This window comes from Macaca fascicularis, chromosome 9, assembly GCF_037993035.2.
Source record: "Macaca fascicularis isolate 582-1 chromosome 9, T2T-MFA8v1.1".
NCBI lineage: Eukaryota > Metazoa > Chordata > Mammalia > Primates > Cercopithecidae > Macaca > Macaca fascicularis.
The window spans coordinates 12,936,772-12,958,265 of record NC_088383.1 but is presented as its reverse complement, the minus strand read 5'-3'; the positions used below and the strand labels follow the sequence as shown (position 1 = coordinate 12,958,265).

Genomic DNA, 21,494 nt, shown 5'->3' with positions numbered 1-21,494 from the left:
TACGATGAGAAGGATTTAGTATATTTATTGAGAAGGATTTATTATATTTATTAACAAAGAGGTAAAGCTTTTTTCTTTTTTTTTTTTTTTTTTTGAGACAGAGTCTCGCTTGCTCTGTTGCCCAGGCCGGAGTGCAGTGGCGCTATCTGGGCTCACTGCAACTTCTGCTTCCCGGGTTCTAATGGATTCTCCTGCCTCAGCTTCCCGAGTAGCTGGGATTACAGGCGCTCGCCACCACGTCAGGCTAATTTTCTATTTTTAGTAGAGACGGGGTTTCACCATGTTGGGGCCAGGCTGGTCTGGAACTCCTGACCTCAGGTGATCCACCAGCCTCGGCCTCCCAAAGTGCTGAGAATACGGGCATGAGGCACCATGTCTGGCCAGAGGTAAAGCTTCTTAAGGTAATCCGACAAAATGAGAAAAAGAGACCTTGAAGAGAAGTGTGGGTGGCTATCACCAACATGGTATTTGGGGGCAGTTCTCATCATTGTTTATCAAGGCTGCAGAATAGCTGTATTCACCTTTCTCTTTTACTACCCTTTAAATGATTGACCTATGTGTAGTGTGTATTTTTTTAAAATACAGGAAGCAGCAACACTCAGTATGAGAGGATAATTTGCGTGCTAAGAGTAAATGGGGAAGCAAACAGTAAATAGAGACAAACGGGCAAAGGTTGAGTCATAGGGAACCTGGACTTGCCTCAAGTATTTGTGGTTGGTAGTAGCTCATTATGTGTGCCTAGACACCAGGTGGGGCCCCCGCAGGCCAAGCAAACGTCAAGACCAGTTTCGCACCCTTGTTCCTCTAGCTCCGGACCAGCCAGAGCCACCTACTCGGATCATGTTCGCAGAACCCAGCACTGTTTCGAGGCCAGATGCACCATTTCAGAAATTCAGTGGGAAATAAGCAGTGTGGATAAACTGATACCCCATTTTTAAAAGTCGGCCTGGGTTCGCATTCAGAAGAAATGTCGACGCTAGCCATTTTTTTTATAAATGGGTGATTTGATAACTCAGGGAGGTCTTTCCACTGTAATAAAAATTTGCTTGTTAGAACTGGGTGTTTTCTAAGAAGTGTATGGAAAAAGCCTTGATTCGTCTTCGCCCTGGGTGGTTTTTACGTCGAACACCTACAACTGCTACAGAAATCCCCCCGCGGGACTTTTGATGTCTTCTAGGGCATTCTTAAAACTAGACCCATTCCTAAGCGACTCCCACCTCCCAAACCAGCCATATGCTTTAGTTTCTCCAGTTTCCAATTTTCTAAATCTTCAACGTCTCCCCTCGAATTAGTCCAATCAAACTTTCTCTTCTTAGACCTCTTCCTTACGTTCGCACCAGGAAACTCCCAGGAGAATCACGTGCCCAGGCTTGTCCTTAATGGCGCTCCGTAACCCTCCCACTATTCCACCACCCTTCCTCGCCTCCCGTGAGCTCCGCCCCGCCCCATTCGCGCTTCCCACCCCCATCCCCCGCGAAGTGCTTGCGCCTGCGCAGCTCCAATTCAGGCGCTTTCCCTTTCCTGGCGACCAATCCACTTCCTGCCTCGGGTCCTCGGAACACTCCACCTCTCCGCTGGGGCCCTGGCTTGAGGTGCTGGTAGTGGCTACCTTACGCATTACCTGTCTGAAAAATTCGCTCTTCTCATCGACTGGGGAATTTGGAAGAGCCATTAAGTGGGTGGCACTTATATGAGCCTTTGCCTCGGACCCGCCACCCCAGAGTCAAGCTGAGGGCATCGGCATGCCGCGGGGAGGGCGATCAGGACTGTTTTTAATCGGGCAGTCGCGCGGACGGCCTTTTCCCTCTCGCCTCCTTCCGCCCCGCCCCCACTCTCAGCCCGGCCGCGCTGGTGAGTGGCGGGCGGGAGGGCCGGCGGGCGGAGGGAGGAGGGGGAGCTAAGGGAAGGCGGGCCCTCGGCTGCGAGATAGGTGGGGGGAGGGGAGGGGAGAGCCCGAGCGCTGGAGTTGGTGCTGGGAAACCCGGGGCTAATGTTGACAACAGGCTCGAGGTGAGTCCCGGGGATCCTCCTTCCCCTCCGCTCCAACGATCGGGAAGAAACGGGGCTGGGGGGCACCGGCCTAGAGTCCTACTCCCTGGGGGACCCCAGAGGCGACTCCGCACTCTAGCTCTCCGGGGTCGGCGAGCAGTGGAGGGACCGCGGGTCCGGCGTCGTTCTTCTCAGACCCCCTCTCTCCGAGGCTCCCATCAACGCGGGAGCCCCCGGGCCGGGCCGGGCATGGGGGGCGGTGGAGGAGGTGCCTGCCCCACATGCCTGGGCCGGGCCTCGGGGCTGGAGGCGGGGAGCCCGCGGTGGAGGGGCGAAGGTGTTCGGGGGCGTGGAGGAGAGCGAGGGGAGGTCGGGGGAAGCTCCTCGAGAGCCGGGAGGGAAGCGAGGGCGAGGAAGTGGGGAGGGCGCGTGTGTGGGAGGCTGCGGAGTGGGGAGACCGGCCGGGGAGGCTTCTGTGGCGAGGGAGTGTGGGGCGAGAAGTTGGGGTTGGGGCAGCGATGGTCTGCGAAGGTGACCGTGGATACCTGTGGGAAGGGGAGTTGTGGCGGGGAAGTGGTGTGGTGGGTGTAGACGTTGCCACACCACCAGAGCAGGGGTTTGTAGGAGAGGTGTGTGTAGGCGAAGGGGCTTGGGGTGTATCTGGGGATGGTGGGCATGGGCTGTTTGGTTGACTTCCTTTTAATCACATAGGCTGGTTATTCTTCACTTTGCCTTCACCCCTTCAAGACTCCAGGCACTCTCTTCTTGCTAGGACTGTTGGACTAAGGAAGTGACCACAGGATATTTGGTCCCCAGGTTGGCAGAGCAGAGCCAGCTGGGTCCACTCTGGGGTGATCGGACCTTCAGTTGCCTTGCTCTTCTTGGAGGACTTACACGACACGAAGTGATGCATCAGATCAAAGTGAAACGCTCGCTGACGCTTTATCTCATTTCCATAGTTCTTAGGTGTTCCTTAACATCGTCAGTCTCCTCATTTGTGAGCTGGGACAATTTCTAACAATTCTTAACTAAACGTCCTTTATACTAAGGATGTTCTTTAAAAAATAAAGTCAGAAACTGAGAGAGAGTGTTCCTGTGCTGTTCTGTCCTTACAACATTTTGACTAAGAATTGAAAGGTGAAACAGCATTCTCTCACTCTGGAGTATTTTCGGAGCACTCTGATTGGGATTTCATACATAACCCATATGGTACTTTGCAAGGGAATATCTTTAAAAAGGAAACACCCCCTTTTGTGCCCTCTTCCCCCCAGTACACTCCACTGGTACTTTTACTAGTAAATTAGTTTTACTTTCTTTTGGGAGTTCAGAATATATTTAGAATACCAAATAAAATATACAGTTCAAGTGACAGGACACTATTTTGGGAGCTAGGAAGGTGGTTTTAAAGCATGGTTTCCTTTTAAGGGTAGTCTGAATATAAATTGTATTCAGCAAACTAATTTGTAACAGCTAATCGGATTCCAGCGAAAAGATCACGATTTTTTCTTGTTACTATCTTGAGAAAGGACCTTTTTAAAATTGTAGTTTGGACTAGAAAAACTTTTGGAAACACTTTAGATGACAAGTTTGGCTGTTAAAGCTTGAAGTTATTGAAATAAGAATTTTAGTATTTTATTAAATATCACTTAGTGCTCAGTTTCTTTTCTTTTTTTTTTTTTTTTGAGACGGAGTCTAGCTCTGTTGCCCAGGCTGGAGTGCAGTGGCCAGATCTCAGCTCACTGCAAGCTCCGCCTCCCGGCTTTACGCCATTCTCCTGGCTCAGCCTCCCGAGTAGCTGGGACTACAGGCGCCTGCCACCTCACCCCGCTAGTTTTTTGTATTTTTTAGTAGAGACGGGGTTTCACCGTGTTAACCAGGATGGTCTCGATCTCCTGACCTTGTGATCCGCCCGTCTCGGCCTCCCAAAGTGCTGGGATTACAGGCTTGAGCCACCGCGCCCGGCCAGTGCTCAGTTTCTTAAGTGGACATAAAACAAACGTGTTTTGAGGTGAATCATGGTGTTTGTATATTTTATTCGTTTTAGTGTAGGTAGTGAAAAAGAGTACTGGGTAGTGAGTGTTGATCCAGCCATGGAAACTATCTGTGTAATCTTGGGTAGGTGACTCTGCTGCTGTCCTTGGAATGTAAAAATTGAGGATAGAAGTAGATAAAATCTAATAGTCTTTATTTGACTTTACAAATCTCTCATTGTATGCTGAACTTCTCAGTGTTCTTTGTGAGCGAACATTTATTAATGCCTCCCTCGTGCTAGTTACTATGCTAGAATTTTAAGAACTTTACAAGATAGATAGCAGTATATCCTTCTTATTGATAAATACGTGGACTCAGAGAAGTTGTTGCCTGATTTCTGTAGCTATCAGGCTGCAGAGTTGGGAGGCAGATTTAAAATCTATCGACTTCCAAGCCCATGTATGTTGTTTTCACAAGTTGCATTGCTGCCTCTTCGTGAACTTTTAGATTTTTGTCTTATTTTTTTGTTTACGGAAATTTAGTTCCAAGTATACTTTGGGTGTATGCTTGTAATGTGAGGATGAAGTGATTGAAAGAAGATACCAGTATCAGGACTTATGGGTTATGGAGAATCTGTTTTATTATGCTCTAGGGTAGAGTCTATTCCTATTTTTTTTTTTCTTGAGACAGAGTCTCGCTCTGTCGCCAGGCTGGAGTGCAGTGGTGCCATCTCGGCTCACTGCAACCTCCACCTCCTGGGTTCAAGTGATTCTCCTGCCTCAGCCTCCTGAGTCGCTGGGACTACAGGCGTGTGCCACCACACCCAGTTAATTTTGGTATTTTTAGTAGAGACGGGCTCTCACCATGTTGTTGGCCAAGATGGTCTCCATCTCTTGACCTCGTGATCTGCCTGCCTCAGCCTCCCAAAGTGCTGGGATTACAGGCATGAGCCACTATGCCTGGCCCCGAGTCTAATTCTTGAACGCCTACTGTAGCTTTATTTTATATAGTAAATACTTAAAATTTAATTAACAAATGAATCTTATTAAAGAGTCATAAAAGTTTGGGACTTTGTTGAACTAATAAATGATGACCTTTGTGAATTTGTCAAATACTAGATGAATTTCTTAATCTTTTCTTTGAAGAATTTAAGATTTTATCTTTAGAAATGAGACATGAGGCCAGCCATGGTGACTCATGCTTATAATCCCAGAACTTTGGGACGCCAAGGTGGGTGGATCACCTGAGGTCAGGAGTTTATGAGACCAGCCTGACCAACATGGAGAAACCCCTTCTCTACTAAAAATACAAAATTAGCCGGGCATGGTGATGCGCACCTGTAATCCCAGCTACTCGGGAGGCTGAGGCAGGAGAATGGCTTGAACCTGGGTGGCAGATGTTGCGGTGAGCCGAGATCGCGCCACTACACTCCAGCCTGGCAACAGAGTGAGACTCCATCTCAAAAAAAAAAAAAAAAAGAGAGACATGAATTGTAAGTTCTGATGTCATTCTTTGTAGTTTCCTATGGTCCTGAAATGTTACTTGTTGATGTATCACATCAGAAAATGTGAAATCTATATAAACTTTTTTTCACTTAATGATTAATATCCCTCAATAAGATCATGTTATTACCTTAGATATTAAGTTGTCCCCGTATGTTTCAGCCAGAGTCTGCTAAAAGTTAAAAACATTGTGTAAGAACTGCTTAACCACTATGAAGGATTCTTTCTACTCTTGAGATTCATAATTCTATGGTTTGCCATAGTCAGTATTTACAAACAAATCTTCCATCTCGCAATTTGGTACTCTTAGGATTCTTTGGTTCAGAGAATGGGTTCAGATTCCCATTCTGTCACCAGCTGTGCAGGCCTTGGTCAAGTTACTTGGTCAAGTCTCAGTTTACTCATTTATAAAATAGCGAAAATAATACCTACCTCATAAAGATTTTAGTATTAAATGAGATAATGTATGTAAAATGTTTAGTATGGTACCATGAGTAGTAAGTATTAGTATTATAGTCTCTTTGAAAGTTTGCTTGGTTTAAGGGCGTGATATTTTCTTTTCTTTTTTTTTTTTTTTTTTTTTTGAGACAGAGTCTCACTCTGTCGCCCGGGCTGGAGTGCAGTGGCCGAATCTCAGCTCACTGCAAGCTCCGCCTCCCGGGTTTACGCCGTTCTCCTGCCTCAGCCTCCTGTGTAGCTGGGACTACAGGTGCCTGCCACCTCGCCCGGCTAATTTTTTGTATTTTTTAGTAGAGACGGGGTTTCACCGTGTTAGCCAGGATGGTCTTGATCTCCTGACCTCATGATCTGCCCGTCTCGGCCTCCCAAAGCGCTGGGATTACAGGCTTGAGCCACCGCGCCCGGCAGCATGATATTTTCACATTAAAGTTGGATATTTAATTGAAAATGTATAAGAATCAATAACTACACTTGTAGATAATATAAATGCTGGCCAGGTGTAGTGCCTCATATCTGTAATCCTAGCAGTTTGGAAGGCAGAGGTGGGAGAATCCCTTGCGCCCAGAAGTGTGAGACCAGCCAGGGCAACATACTGAGACCTTGTCTCTATTTTATTAAAACGGTTTTTTTTTTAAATTAAAAAATAGATAATATAAATGCTAATGTTGTCTTGGTGTAGAAAGAATGCTTTTTCATTTTTTGTTGTTGTTGCTTTTTTTTTTTTTTGAGACGGAGTCTCTGTCTGTCGCCCAGGCTGAAATGCAGTGGCACTATCTGGCTCACTGCAGCCTCCGCCTCCCGGGTTCAAGTGATTCTCTTGCTTCAGCTTCCTGAGTAGCTGGGATTACGGGCGCCCTCCACCATGCCTGGTTAATTTTTGTATATTTAGTAGAGACGGACTTCACCATGTTGGCCAGGCTGGTCTTGAACTCCTGACCTCAAGTGATCCTCCTGCCTTGGCCTCCCAAAGTGCTTGGATTACAGGAATGAGCCATGGTGCCCAGCCTGCTTTTTCATATATTAAAGGTATTTTTTGTGTGTGTGTGTGTGTGTGTGTGTGTGTGTGTGTGTGTGATGGAATCTCACTCTGTCGCCCATGCTGGAGTGCAGTGGCACGATCTCAGCTCACTGCAACCTCTGCTTTCTGGGTTCAAGCAGTTCTCCCTCAGTCTCCCCAGTAGCTGGGATTACAGGTGCCTGCTACCACGCCCAGCTAATTTTTGTATTTTCAGTAGAGATGGGGTTTCACCATGTTGGCCAGGCTGGTCTCGAACTCCTGACTTCAGGTGATCCGGCCACCTTGGCGTCCCAAATTGCTGGGATTACAGGCATGAACCACTGCGCCCAGCCCCTAATGACGATTTTAAAAATAGGACCAACAGCTTTTTTGTTGTTCTGAGTTTTACCAGTGGGGTTAGCTAAAGCTTTTAGGTGTCACTATCAAAATAAATGCATGGAACAAGGGAGTGGAGAGCAATGACGGAGTAAAAGAAAAAATAGAAGGAAAAGGTAGCTATGATAAGGTATAGGCTGTGGCATGTACCTGCAAAAATTAAAGCGTTTCCATTGGCCTAGGTTGCTTTCTGTGGTATTAACATTTTATTAGAGCACTGAAGTAAAGTATTTTTGTCTTTAAAAAATGTCAATATTGCAAATGCTTTTTTTGGTAACCTAGTTTTAAGTGCTGTAATTTAAAACCTATATTTGAAAATATTTAAGGATACTATTGCTTTTAATAAAAAAAAAAAATAAGGGGTGGCCGGGCGCTGAGGCTCATGCTTGTAATCCCAGCACTTTGGGAGGCCAAAGCAGATGGATCACTTGAGGTCAAGAATTCAATCAGCCTGGCCAATATAGTGAAACCCGTCTTTACTAAAAATACAAAAATTAGCTGAGTGTGGTGGTACACGCTTATAATCTCAGCTACTTGGGAGGCTGAGGTGGGAGCATCGCTTAAACCCGGGAGGTGGAGGTTGCAGTGAGGTGAGATCGTGCCACTGCACTCCAGCCTAGGCAACAGAGTGAGACTCAAAAAAAAAAAAAAAAACACAAAAACAAAAACAAAAAACAAATAAAGAAAAAAGAAAAAACAAACACTGAAGCTCAAAAATACAATGGCTCATGCCTGTAATCCCAGCATTTTGGGAGGTGCAGATGGATGGATCACTTAAACTCAGGAGTTCGAGACCAGCCTGGTCAACATGGGGAAATCCCATCTCTACTAAAACTACAATTATCTGGATGTGGTGTTGAGCACCTGCTGGCCCAGCTACTTGGGGGGCTGAGGCAGGTGGGTCACTTGAGCCCAGGAGGTCGAGACTTTAGTGAGCTGTGATCGTGCTGCCACGCTCTAGCTTGGGTGACAAAGTGAGACCCTGTCTCAAAAAGAAAACAAAAAAACTAATAAATTTAGGTAATTTTCTACTTCTAAAATAGAATTTTGATTTTCTTTTTTTTCTTGAGACAGAGTTTTGCTCTTGTTGCCCAGGCTGAAGTGCAATGGCGGGATCTCGGCTCACTACAACCTCCGCCTCCCAGGTTCAAGCGATTCTCCTGCCTCAGCCTCCCGAGTAGCTGGGATTACAGGCATGCGCCACCATACCCGTCTAGTTTTGTATTTTTAGTAGAGACGTGGTTTCTCCATGTTGGTCAGGCTGGTCTTGAACTCTAGACCTCAGGTGATCTGCCCACCTCGGCCTCCCAAAATGCTGATATTATAGGCGTGAGCCACTGTGCCCGACCGAATTTTGATTTTCTTATATACAACTCTTAGATAATTTAGGAGTTAAAATGTGAAACACTGTGCCTAAAAGAAATTAGACAACTAGTTCTGAGTAGAGAAATACATTTTTAGAAAAGAAAAATTAAGAATTTTCCTGAAAAGTACAGTTTTTTGTTCCACAGTTACTTTCAGTTAACTGTAAGCCTGTACTATAGGCCAGTGCTATCCAATAGAGCTTTCTGTGGAAATGCTCTGTATCTGTCCTGCTATGTATGGAAGCCATTTAGCTACATGTGGAATTGAGCACTTGAAATACAGATACTAACTGAAGAACTGAATTTCACATTTTATTTAATTTTGATTAATTTACATTTAAGTAACCACATATGACTAGTGCAGCAGTTTTGGGGTGATAATTTTGTCTCCAAAGGATATTTAGCAATGTCTGGAGTTATATTTGGTTGTCAAAATGAGGGAGGAGCTACTTGTATGCACTGCATAGCAGGCAGGGACACTGCTAAACCTCCTACTGAGCACATGGTGGCCCCTTCCCTCTAAAACCAAAGAAGTATTTTGCCCAAACTGTCAGTGGTGCTGAACTTTAGAAACCCTGGGCTAATAACTACTCTGTTTTGGCAGATATAGCACGGAACATACGGATTTTATGTTCATGTTTATTTATAAATTAACTTTGACTAATATAGGTGAAGAAGTTAGAAGTCTAGTTTAATTTGAGATAGTTAACAGTTTTTGTATCTGAAAGTTTGGTGATAAGGTTAGAGCAATGAAGTGAGATTTGTGAGTCCGCTGTTCTGTTTTGTCTGTTGACATATAGGAGGCAAGGGCTTGTTTTTGTTTCCTTTCTCAGCTGAAATACTGAGATTGAATATTATATGAAATAGTGAACCACCATCTTTCATGGTTGTCAAATGCTAGGGTTAAAGCTGACTCAAAATGTTCACAGATATATTCTGAAGTATTTACAATTAAATGACATATTGTTTTGGAGTTGATAGTGGCTGAATCTGAGTGATGGGTACGTGGAGGTTCCTTATATTATGCTCTCTACTTTTGTTTGGGCTTGGATTTTTCCTTATTAAAAGTAAAAAACAAGTACTTAGACATGGGCATAACTAATAATGATAGGATGAGAAATGTGAGCAATAACTTATTTTGTTACAGAAATAGTATTCATTTTACATGCCCACATTTACTCTTTTACAATTGCCAAGTTGTATTAATATGTTCTGTTTAAAAAATAGTGTCATATCATTTAAAAAAGTCACTGCATCTATGGTACTGACATCGTTTCCCTCTTACAGATTGTCCTGGGTCACATAATGCCAGCTGAGCGTAAAAAGCCAGCAACTATGGAAGAAAAAGACTCTTTACCAAATAACAAGGAAAAAGACTGCAGTGAAAGGCGGCCAGTGAGCAGCAAGGAGAGGCCAAAAGACGATACCAAGCTCACTGCCAAGAAGGAGGTCAGCAAGGCCCCTGAAGACAAGAAGAAGAGACTGGAAGATGATAAGAGAAAAAAGGAAGACAAGGAACGCAAGAAAAAAGATGAAGAAAAGGTGAAGGCAGAGGAAGAATCAAAGAAAAAAGAAGAGGAAGAAAAAAAGAAACATCAAGAGGAAGAGAGAAAGAAGCAAGAAGAGCAGGCCAAACGTCAGCAAGAAGAAGAAGCAGCTGCTCAGATGAAGTAAGGCAGTTGATTGTATTTATTGATGTGAGGGAATGGGAAGATTGGAAATTTTTGGGAAAAAAACATTATTTGAAATGTAGCGTCCTGGGTGCAGCTCTTTAAGAATTGGGAGTATCTTAATTTACTTGTTAGGTTAATTTCACTGACTAGGGGTATGCTAAAGGTATGTTAATTATTCAAATTAAATAATAGTAACAATCTTTAATGAGTACTATTCGAGGTCTTGGGTAATCTGTGTTTTGTTTTAAATTTTATTTATTTATTTATTTATTTTGAGATGGAATTTTGCTTAGTCGCCCAGACTGGAGTGCAATGGCACGATCTCGGCTCACTGCAACCTTTGCCTCCTGGGTTCAAGTGATTCTTCTGCCTCAGCCTCCCGAGTAGCTGGGATTACAGGCACCTGCCATCATGCCCGGCTAATTTTTGTATTTTTGTAGAGATGGGGTTTCACCGTGTTGGCCAGGCTAATCTTGAACTCCTGACCTCAGGTGTTCATCCGTCTCAGCCTACTAAAGTGCTGGGATTACAGGTGTGAGCCACCACGCCCAGCTGTTTATTTTTTAAGACTTTTTTTCATACAAAATTAGGCATGGTGGCGCGCGCTTGTCGTCCAGTTACTCAGGAGGCTGAGGTAGGAGAATCGCCTGAACCTAGGAGGTGGAGGGTGCAGTGAGCCAAGTTTGTGCTGCTGCATTCCTGCTGGGGCGACAGAGCAAGACTGCATCTCAAAAAATAATAATAAAATAAATAAAACAAAAACTTTTTTTCGTGGTATGATAATACTCCATTTTTTAAAAAAATTGAAAACCTTCAGTTGGCCTCTGTTTCTTGAGTTCTTATGTATCAGGCCTTGTACAGAATATATTAGCATCTATCCTTAGGACAATCTCAGTGAAGTAAGTTTTATGATCCTCATTTCACAGATTAATAAAATGAAGTTTAAGGACGGTAAGTTGCTTAAGGTCACAGCAAATAGTAGAGCTGTTGGGATTTAAAGCTAGGTTGGCCTGACTTTAAAACTTTTGACTATTCATTAAGCACAATTCCACAATGCTTTCCATTCTTATCTTTATTTAAATCTATTTTTAACCTTGTAAATCTGTGCAAGTAAATAATAAACTAGTGAAAAATGTAGTTCTTAGAGGAAAAACACCAGAGATGCATCAGCAGTAACTTTGTTGAATAGCTTAAGCTCTTCTCTAAATATGAAACTTATTAGGCCAGGCATGGTGGTTCACGCCTGTAAACCCAGCACTTTGGGAGGCTGAGGCAGGAGGATTGGTTGAGCCCAGAAGTTCAAGACCAGCCTGGGCAATATAGTGAGACCCTGTCTATGTGAAGAAAAATAAGGGAAAGAATAATATATAACTTATTTATTTTTTAATTAAAAATTTTTTTTTAAATTTAAGAGGGCAACTTACCTTTTTTAAGCTTCATTTTGTGGATCTCTAAAATGAGGCTCGTAGAATTTAACTTCATTGGTACTGTGTTAGGGATATTTGCTAATGTATTTTTACAGTGCCTGGTAACATAATAAGAGCTCAACAAACTCCAGCCAGGCTGGAGTGTAGTGGTGTGACGGCAGCTCACTGCAGCCTTGACCTCCCAGGCTCAAGCCATTCTCCCACCACATCCTCCTTGATAGTGGGGACTACAGGTGCATGCTACCACACCTGGGTATTTTTGTACTTTTTGTAGATAGAGTTTCACCGTGTTGCCCAGGCTGGTCTTGAACTCTTGGACTCAAGAAGTCCTCCTGCCTCAGCCTCCCAAAATTTTGGGATTATAGGCATGAGCCACCATGTCTGGCCTAAAATAATCATTTTTTGGAAATGATGTCTTGCTATTTTGTCTAAGTCTGTAATTGCTGAGCTCAAGCGATCCTCCCACTACAGCCTCCCTAGTAGCCGGAACTACAGATGTACACCACTGTGTGTGGCCAGATATATAATTTAAAAAGCTTTTTGCAAGCACGATTTTGTATAGATCTCTAGAACAGCCACCTTTCTTCTCAGAGTTGTTCTTTAGAACTTCTGCTTTCTTCCCTTTTTTGTGGGGGTGATGGGGGCATTGCTGTGTTGTTACCCAGGCTGGAGTGCAGTGGCTGTTCTCAGGTTCCATCATAACGTACTGCAGCCTCCAACTCCTGGGCTCAAGTGATTCCTCCTGCCTCAGCCTCCTGAGTATCTGTCATTACAGGCTTGTGCCACCAGTCCTGGCCAGGACCTCTACTTTTAATAAGGAACAGAAGCCTTAGGTCTGCAAGACTATAGTAGTGCCTAGTTTTGGAATATTCAGAACCATGATTCTTGAGAGATTTTTTTTTTTTTTGAGACAGGGTTTGCTCTATCGCCCAGGCTGGAGTACAGTGGCCCGGTCTCAGCTCACTGCAGTCTGTGCCTCCTGGGCTCAAGCGATCCTCCCACCTCAGCCTCCTGAGTAGCTGGGACTACAGATGCATACCACTACGCTTGGTTAATTTTTGTATTTTTTGTAGAGACGGGGTTTTGCTGTGTTGCCCAGGCTGGTCTTGAACTCCTGAGCTCCTGGGGAAATTTCAGATATATGCAAAAATAGAGGAGTATAGTGAACTAGTCCCTCATCTACCTAGCATCAATAATTACACACTTTCTCCCCCTGGAGTATTTTAAAGCATCATAGCATTTACCCATAAAAACTTCATTATACATCTTAAAGTGTTTTCAGTGCAGCTGAAAATTGAGTTATTTAATGTATGTACGTACTTTCTTTTCTTTCTTTCTTTTTTGAGAGAGTTTTGCTCTTGTTGCCCAGGCTGAATACAATGGCACGATCTCGGCTCACCCCAACCTCCACCTCCCGGTTGAAGCCATTCTCCTGCCTCAGCTTCCTGAGTAGCTGTGACTACAGGCATGTGCCACCACACCCAGCTAATTTTTGTATTTTTAGTAGAGATGGGGTTTCTCCATGTTGGTCATGCTGATCTCGAACTCCAGACCTCAGGTGATCCACCCATCTTGGCTTCCCAAAGTGCTGGGATTACAGGCGTGAGCCACCACACCCGGCCTTGTACATACTTTCTTAAAATGTACTTTCACTGCTCATTTTGTATTTGTGTGTTGCTGGGAGACTTCAAAGAGATACTCAACTGTCCATGTTATCAGTGATAGAGGCCACCTTTCTGTTAATATATTGTAGTTTTTAGTGGAAAAATCAAGTAATTATCTTGTAACTCAGGGGTGATTATCTCAGAAAGATGAAAATCTACTTTTTTAGAGATTTATAGATATGTGTATAATTTTTTGAGACAGGGCCTCACTCTGTCACCTAGGGTGGAGAGCTATGGTGTGATCATGACTCACTGCAGCTTCAACCTCCCTGGCTCAAGCGATCCTCCCGTCTCAGCCTCCCAAGTAACTGGGACTACAGGCCTGTGCCACCACGTCCAGCTAATTTTTTAAATTTTTTGTAGAGATTGGGTCTCACTCTGTTGCCCAGTCTGATCTTAACTCCTGGGCTCCTCCCACCTCAGCTTCCCAAAGGGGAGATTTAAGTTATATATTTTGTTATCTCAAAAACTTCAATAAACTTCAAAATCATATTGTTTGTCACCCCTCACTCCTGCCTATTTTATTACTTCTGCAATTTAAATTGTTCTGTCTTTTTAGAGGAAAAATAGGTATATTTGTTTTTAGTTATTTTTTTCAGTATAAACTGAGTCTACTAGCTTTTTATTTAAAGTTTCTTATTTGATAGTTGTCTTCTGGTTCCTTTCCAAATTTTCTAAATCACTTGAATTTTTAAGAGTCCAAACCTGGCAAGGTAGTTTGTTAAAGGTTTGGCTAATGTGCTGAGTATGGAAAAACAATATCTAACATTTCAAAACTTTTTTTTTTTTTGAGATAGAGTCTCACTCTGTTGCACAGGCTGGAGTGCAGTGGCATGATCTTGGCTCATAGCAACCTCTGCCTCCTGAGTTCAAGTGATTCTCCTGCCTCAGCCTCCCGAGTAGCTGGGACTACAGGCGCGTGCCACCATGCCTTGCTAATTTTTTGTTGTTTTTAGTAGAGATGAGGTTTCACCATGTTAGCCAGGATGTGTCGATCTCCTGACCTTGTGATCTGCCTGACTCGGCCTCCCAGAGTGCTAGGATTACAAGTGTGAAGCCACCGCCCAGCCTCAAAAACATTTTTAATGCGTTCTTTTATAGTACTAATTCTTTTTTTTTTTTTTGAGACAGAGTCTCACTCTGTTGCCCAGGTTGGAGTGCAGTTGCGTGATCTTGGCTTACTGCAGCATCAGCTTCCGACTCCCAGGTTTAAACAATTCTCCTGCCTCAGCCTCCCAAGTAGCTGGGATTACAGGCGCCCACCACCATGCCCAGCTGATTTTTGTATTTTTAGTAGAGACGGGGTTTCACCATGTTGGCCAAGCTGTTCTCAAACTCCTGACCTCAGGTGATCCACCTGCCTCCCAAAGTGCTGCCTCCCAAAGTCACCATACCTGGCCTTGTAGTGCTAATTCTTTAAAGAATTCTTTGTGGATTTTTTTTTTCTCTTTGCCCATTGCTTTTATTTGTTTCACATTTTATATCCTTCCCAAACATACTATATTTTTCATAGTAGCATTATATGTCTTACCTAGTTAACTTGCCAGTTGGCAGAATGATTTTTAATTTAATCTAGTCAGTATCCTCCGCTCTATGACATTTGTTATCAACCTACAGTACTGGGCTTCTCATTAAGATAATACTTGTTAGCGTAAGTCATTAGTAAAATGTGTTTATTTATTTATTTATTTTGAGACGGAGTCTTGCTCTGTCGCCCAGGCTAGAGTGCAATGGCACCTTCTTGGCTTACTGCAACCTCTGTCCCCTGGGTTTAAGTGTTGTGCCTCAGCCTCCTGAGTAGCTGGGACTACAGGTGAGCGCCATCACACCCAGCTAATTTTTGTATTTTTAGTAGAGATGGGATTTCACCATATTGGCCAGGCTGGCCTTGAACTCCTGACCTCAGGTGATCTGTTTGCTTTGGTCTCCCAAAGTGCTGGGATTACAGGCATGAGCCACCACGCCCGGCCAGTAAAATGTCTTTAAAAGTAGTGAAAGGCCTTTTGAATCTTGTAGATTATTATACTTAGATAATTTTTTTCACTGGTTTTTTACTCGTAGGGGATTTGTGTATAATGCTTCAAAATATAGAGAGTATTTTATGTATTTGTTTGTTTTTATATAGAGAAAAAGAAGAATCCGTTCAGCTTCATCAGGAAGCTTGGGAACGACATCATTTAAGAAAAGAACTTCGTAGCAAAAACCAAAATGCTCCGGACAACCGACCAGAGGAGAACTTCTTTAGCCGCCTTGACTCAAGTTTGAAGAAAAATACTGCTTTTGTCAAGAAACTAAAAACTATTACGGAACAACAGAGAGACTCCTTGTCCCATGATTTTAATGGCCTAAATTTAAGCAAATACATTGCAGAAGCTGTAGCTTCTATTGTGGAAGCAAAACTGAAAATCTCTGATGTGAACTGTGCTGTGCACCTCTGCTCTCTCTTTCACCAGCGTTATGCTGACTTTGCCCCATCACTTCTTCAGGTCTGGAAAAAACATTTTGAAGCAAGGAAAGAGGAGAAAACACCTAACATTACCAAGTTAAGAACCGATTTGCGTTTCATTGCAGAATTGACAATAGTTGGGATTTTCACTGACAAGGAAGGTCTTTCCTTAATCTATGAACAGCTAAAAAATATTATTAATGCTGATCGGGAGTCCCACACTCATGTCTCTGTAGTGATTAGTTTCTGTCGACATTGTGGAGATGATATTGCTGGACTTGTACCAAGGAAAGTAAAGAGTGCTGCAGAGAAGTTTAATTTGAGTTTTCCTCCTAGTGAGATAATTAGTCCAGAGAAACAACAGCCCTTCCAGAATCTTTTAAAAGAGTACTTTACGTCTTTGACCAAACACCTGAAAAGGGACCACAGGGAGCTCCAGAATACTGAGAGACAAAACAGGTGATTTTCAAATGTTTCTCAGAGTTGAGAATTTATTTTTGGAGCTCATACTTAAAAATGTTTAAAGTCTTCATGCCACTGAAAGAACTTATGGAAAAGGGCTCCTTACAGGTGATTTCTTAACATTCCAGGAAAATTTCAAAGTAGAACAGTCTGAGTACTCATGTTTTAATGTGAGTCTACAATAGATTTTGTTTCTGATTTAAAAAAAAAATCTGCCAAGTAGATGGTGATTTTCACCTTGTGAATGTGTATTCTTCCTGTGATTTTAAACACTACTTAATAATTGAGGGATAAATTTTCCTTTTCTGTCACTTAAACTTACCTGCTAATATTTTTCTGTGTGCTTTAATGTTCTCTCTATAACAGGTTTGCTTTCATTGTTTTGTATTTTAAGTTCTTTATGTCACTGTTGCTCTTCTTAAGAAAATGAGTCATTAATTACCAGTGGTATTTCAGATTAGAGTTTTGGAAAATAATGCACAAAATAAGCTATGAAAAATTTCTTAAATGCAACTTCAAAACTCATTCGTAGGAGTCTTCTTCCTTGGGGCATTCATTTAAAATTCTAAATGAGGAACGTACTGTGCCTGTGGTAATTGGTGAAAAGACCTGACTTTGGGGCCAATTTTGATTGTTAAAAGGTATTGTAGGCTAGTGTGTAGTATTTGTACCTGAGAAGCAACAGGAAGCTAGAAGTTGATGGAGTTGCTGGGCATTAGGTCAATTTCTGTGGAGGATGGATTTGGAGGGGGGCTGAGGGGGTGTAGAAATAAGGTAATAGCCATAGCACGTGGCTGAGTATTAAACTATTTTAATATTTCTACAACTATATTGCGTGGTTGAGAATCTGAAATTACTGTTGATCAGAAATTTGTATAGGAGAATATCCTTTTCTAGTTTCATAAGTCTGTGGTAGGGGAGGAGTGGTTTAAGTAGTTAACCGCTAGAAGATGATTGACTTAACCAGAAGACTGAACAGGAATAGTGTATGCCAGTAGTACAGTTAGGGCAGGGTCAAGGTAGAGACTGTGTGGTTAAATCTTTGTGGCTGAAGGTCACTCAGAGGTGAGAATTTTAGATGGCAATGGTGTTATCAATAGTTCTTTTAGGAAAAAGAAAAAGGCTTATCCTTGTTTTGTGTTTTGATTTGCGAGGACTGGTTTAAACTTTGAAGAGGCAACCTGAGAATGTACTTGTACCATCAGTAATGGACTAAAAAGGATTATGGTTGTGCTTTATTCATACTTCTCACTTACTGAGGGCTTCCTAATTATGATTTCCATATGCTTTGTCAGTTTCATAGTCCTTTCCTCATACATTCTACTTAATATATCATAACTGATGATTTGTAAGTATGCTAATAGTATGCTAATGATTGATTAGTTCTTGGCTACTTTGAGGGTGTATGTGTGTGTATTTGCTTTTGATTGGACTCAGAATCTTGGAGAGTGAAGAGATTCTATGATGTTTTAATCCAATCCATTAACCTTTCCGAAGTAGGAAAACATTTTATAGATTATCTAACAGATAAGATTATTTTTCCTCTGAATACTTCCCAAAGGAGCTCAGTTCTGTCTGTGCCATTGCACTGTTGGTAACACTTATGGGCTAGGAATTCTTTTGTTACATCTAGTGGAAATTTAACTTACCACAAAATGGTTCACTTTGATTTGGTTCTTTTTTCTAGTATGGATGGAATACAGGTACTTGAAGTAGAAGATCTATGAACTTTTTACCTGTTCATAATGAATGAAATACAGAAAGTGAGAGTGAGCACTTAGAAATTATTATAGGAATTTTCAGGCTGGGCATGGTGGCTCACACCTGTAATCCCAGCACTTTGGGAGGTCAAGGCGGGTGTGTCGCCTGAGGTCAGGAGTTCTAGACCTGCCTGGCCAACGTGGTGAAACCCCATCTCTACTAAAAACGCAAAAATTAGCTGGGCATGGTGGCAGGCCCCTGTAATCCCAGCTACTTGTAGGGGCCTGAGGCAGGAGAATCGCTTGAACCCGGGAGGCAGAGGTTGCAGTGAGCTGATATTGCGCCATTGCCCTCCTGCCTGGGGGATAAGAGTGAGACTTCGTCCCCGCCCCCCCCCCCCAAAAACAAGGTTTATAGGAGTTTTCAATGGTCATAGTATTCCTACTATATTTTTACGGAAGTGTCCAATGGTTGGGGATGGAAAGGTGGCCCTTTACCACAGATGGTTTGGGGAACACTGGTAGAGGACATACGTGTCCACTTTTATTCCCATGACAGTATCTCAGATATTCACAGACTGCTGTGATGTTTCCCTTTTCTCTTCTCTATGTTAAATACCTCCAGTTCTTTCAGTTTGCGCCATGATTTCCAGACACTTCACTATGCTTAGGATACTTGTTTTGGATGCATTCTTTTCTATCTGTGACCTAAAATTGCCTTCGTTTTTATAGCTACCTTGTCGTTCTTTTGGTTTTTGTTAAACTTATTTGCACTAAAGCTTTATTTCTCATATGAACTGCTGACAAGCCACTTCTTCTTCACCTTAAACTAGTGAAATACAGTTTTTAAAGCCTAAATGTGTACTTGCTTATCTCTATTAAACTTTATTTAGATGCTTTTGGTATATTATTTTAGCTTTATGAATGCTTTGGATATTGATTACATGTATATTAATAATACACAGTACTGGCTGGGCGCAGTGGCTCACGCCTCTAATGTCAGCACTTTGGGAGGCTGAGGCAGAAGGATCGCTTGAGCCAGGAGTTTGAGACTAGCCTGGGCAACATGGTGAAACCCCATTGCTACAAAAAATATAAAAATTAGCTGGGTGTGATGGCACGGGCCTGTAGTCTCAGCTACTTGGGGGCTGAGGTGGGAGGATCACTTGAGCCTGAAATGTCAAGACTGCAGTAAGCCGTGATCGTACCACTGCACTCTAGCCTGAGCGACAGAGAGAGACCCTGGCTCAAAATAAAAACTGATTAGTACTTATCTTCTGGTCATATTCAGCTTTGATAAGCAGCTCTTCTATTTTATTATTCAAGTCATTGATAAAAATTTGAAAAGGATGTTGTTAAGAACACAGCTTTGTGGCGTTTCCCTAGAAACTTTTATCCATTTGATACAGAACTATTAATCCATAGTTATTAGAGAAGTTTACTTATGTAGTGTAAACTGACCTTAGCATTGTCACAGCCTATTTATTTATTTATTTAGAGATGGAGTCTTGTGCTGTCTCTCAGGCTGGAATGCAGTGTCACGATCTTGCTCACTGCAACCTTTGCCTCCCGGGTTGAAGCAGTTCTCCTACCTCAGCCTCCCAAGTAGCTAGGATTACAGGCCTGTGCCGCTATACCCAGCTAATTTTTGTATTTTTAGTAGAGATGGGGTTTCACCATGTTGACCAGGCTGGTCTCAAACTCCTGACCTCAGGTGATCCGCCTGCCTCTGCCTCCCAGAGTGCTGGGATTACAGGCGTCTGCCACCGTGCCTGGCCATCACAGCCTTTTTATCAAGGGAGACTTTGCCCATTTAGATGTAATGATTTGAGGATGTGTGAATCTTAATCACCATGTAGAAAATAATTGGCATATGGCTTAATAAATCACTCATGCCTTAGGATCGCTTCAACTTGAGCAGCCACTATAGTGAAGATGCAGAGACGTGACTAAGCGAAAAAAACATGAGGAAAGGATTAATGCACAATCCCTACTTGGCCTAATGATAGTTTCCTACCTTCTACGAGGGTACATTATGGTGTTCTGCTAAAATGATCATTTTTTCCTTCCCAGTCATTATCCAGTAGCTGTGTGTTGTTTTGTTTTGTTTTGTTTTGTTTTGTGGCAGGGTCTCACTCTGTTACCTGGGCTAGAGTGCAGTCGTGTGATCATGGCTCAGCGTAGCCTTCCTTGACCTCCTGGGTTTTAAGGGATCTTCCTACCTCACGCTCTCAAGTAGCTGAGACTACAGGCCCGTGCCACCATGCCTGGTTAATTTTTTAATTTTTTTATAGAGAGAGAGCTCCCTGTGTTGCTCAGGCTGATCTCAAACTTCTGGGGTCAAGTGATCCTCCCGCCTTGGCCTTCCAAAGTGTCGGGATTATAAGTGTGAGCCACTGTGCTCAGTGCTACCCCACCTTTAATTAACAAATAAATTAATTAATTTTTTGAGACGGGGTTTCATTGTATTGCCCAGGCTGGAGTACAGTGGTGTGATCTCAGCTCGCTGCAACCGCCGCCTCCTGGGTTCAAGCAATTCTCCCACCTCAGCCTCCCGAGTAGCTGGGACTATAGGCACATGCCACCACGCCCAGCTAATTTTTGTATTTTTAGTAGAGACGGGGTTTTGCCATGTTGCCCAGGCTGGTCTCGAACTCCTGACCTCAGATGATCCACCTGCCTTGGCCTCCCAAAGTGTTAGGATTATAGGCGTAAGCCACCGTGCCTGCCCCCTACCCCAACCTTTAAAATAATTTTTGTAAACATAGAGATATGGTCTCACACTGTTGTCCAGGCTGGCCTTGAACTCCTGGGTTCAAGCAGTTCTCCTGCCATGGCCTCCCAAACTTGTGGGTTTACAAGTGTGAGCCACTGCACCTCTCACCCAGTAGGTATTTTGAGGTTTTTCTTTATCATAGGACTAAATAATGGGCAATCGTTCTTCCAGTAAGGTTTCCCTGAAGTGTGGTAAAGCAAGAAAACTAAGCTAGCTGATATTTAAGATTCCTATGTAGTTAAATTTCTTTAAACCTTTTATTCAATATCTTTTATTATTTTATTTTGGTTTTTTTTTGAGACAAGGTCTCACTCTGTCACCCAGGCTGGAGTGCAGTGGCAGGCTGAAGTGCTCACTGCAGCCTCCACCTCACGGCTCAAGCAGTCCTCCTCCTGAGTAGCTGGACCATAGGCACGCGCCACCATACTTGGCTAATTTTTTGTATTTTTGGTGGAGACGAGATTTCTCCATGTTGCCCAGGATGGTCCCAAACTCCTGAGCTCAAGCCACCCGCCTGCCTGGGCCTCCCACAGTGCTGGGATTACAGGCATGAGCCTCTGCCTGGCCAATATCTTTTTTTTTTTTTTTTTTTTTGAGATAGAGTGTCACTCTGTTGCCCAGGCTGGAGTGCAATGGTGTGGTGTCAGCTCACCACAGCCTCCACCTCC

General features: G+C 43.1%; 1 protein-coding gene across 5 annotated transcripts in view; it reads left to right on the top strand.

The window, feature by feature from the left end:
* Positions 1 to 1,505: 1,505 nt before the first annotated feature.
* The window catches only part of UPF2 (UPF2 regulator of nonsense mediated mRNA decay), a 131,514-nt gene continuing 111,525 nt past the window's right edge, over positions 1,506 to 21,494 (top strand). For 2 of the 5 annotated variants that reach the window (XR_012417465.1, XM_005564621.4), the window contains exons 1-3: positions 1,506 to 1,851; positions 9,966 to 10,348; positions 15,568 to 16,347. Coding sequence is in view for 3 of the 5 variants with exons in the window: in XM_005564621.4 (XP_005564678.1) it covers positions 9,984 to 10,348; positions 15,568 to 16,347 (1,145 nt within the window). In the remaining 2 variants the exon portion in view is untranslated. Of the gene's footprint in view, positions 1,852 to 1,923; positions 2,011 to 9,965; positions 10,349 to 15,567; positions 16,521 to 21,494 lie in introns of those variants that run through there. The other 3 variants (XR_012417464.1, XM_005564620.4, XM_074001016.1) reach the window with 2 other exon arrangements.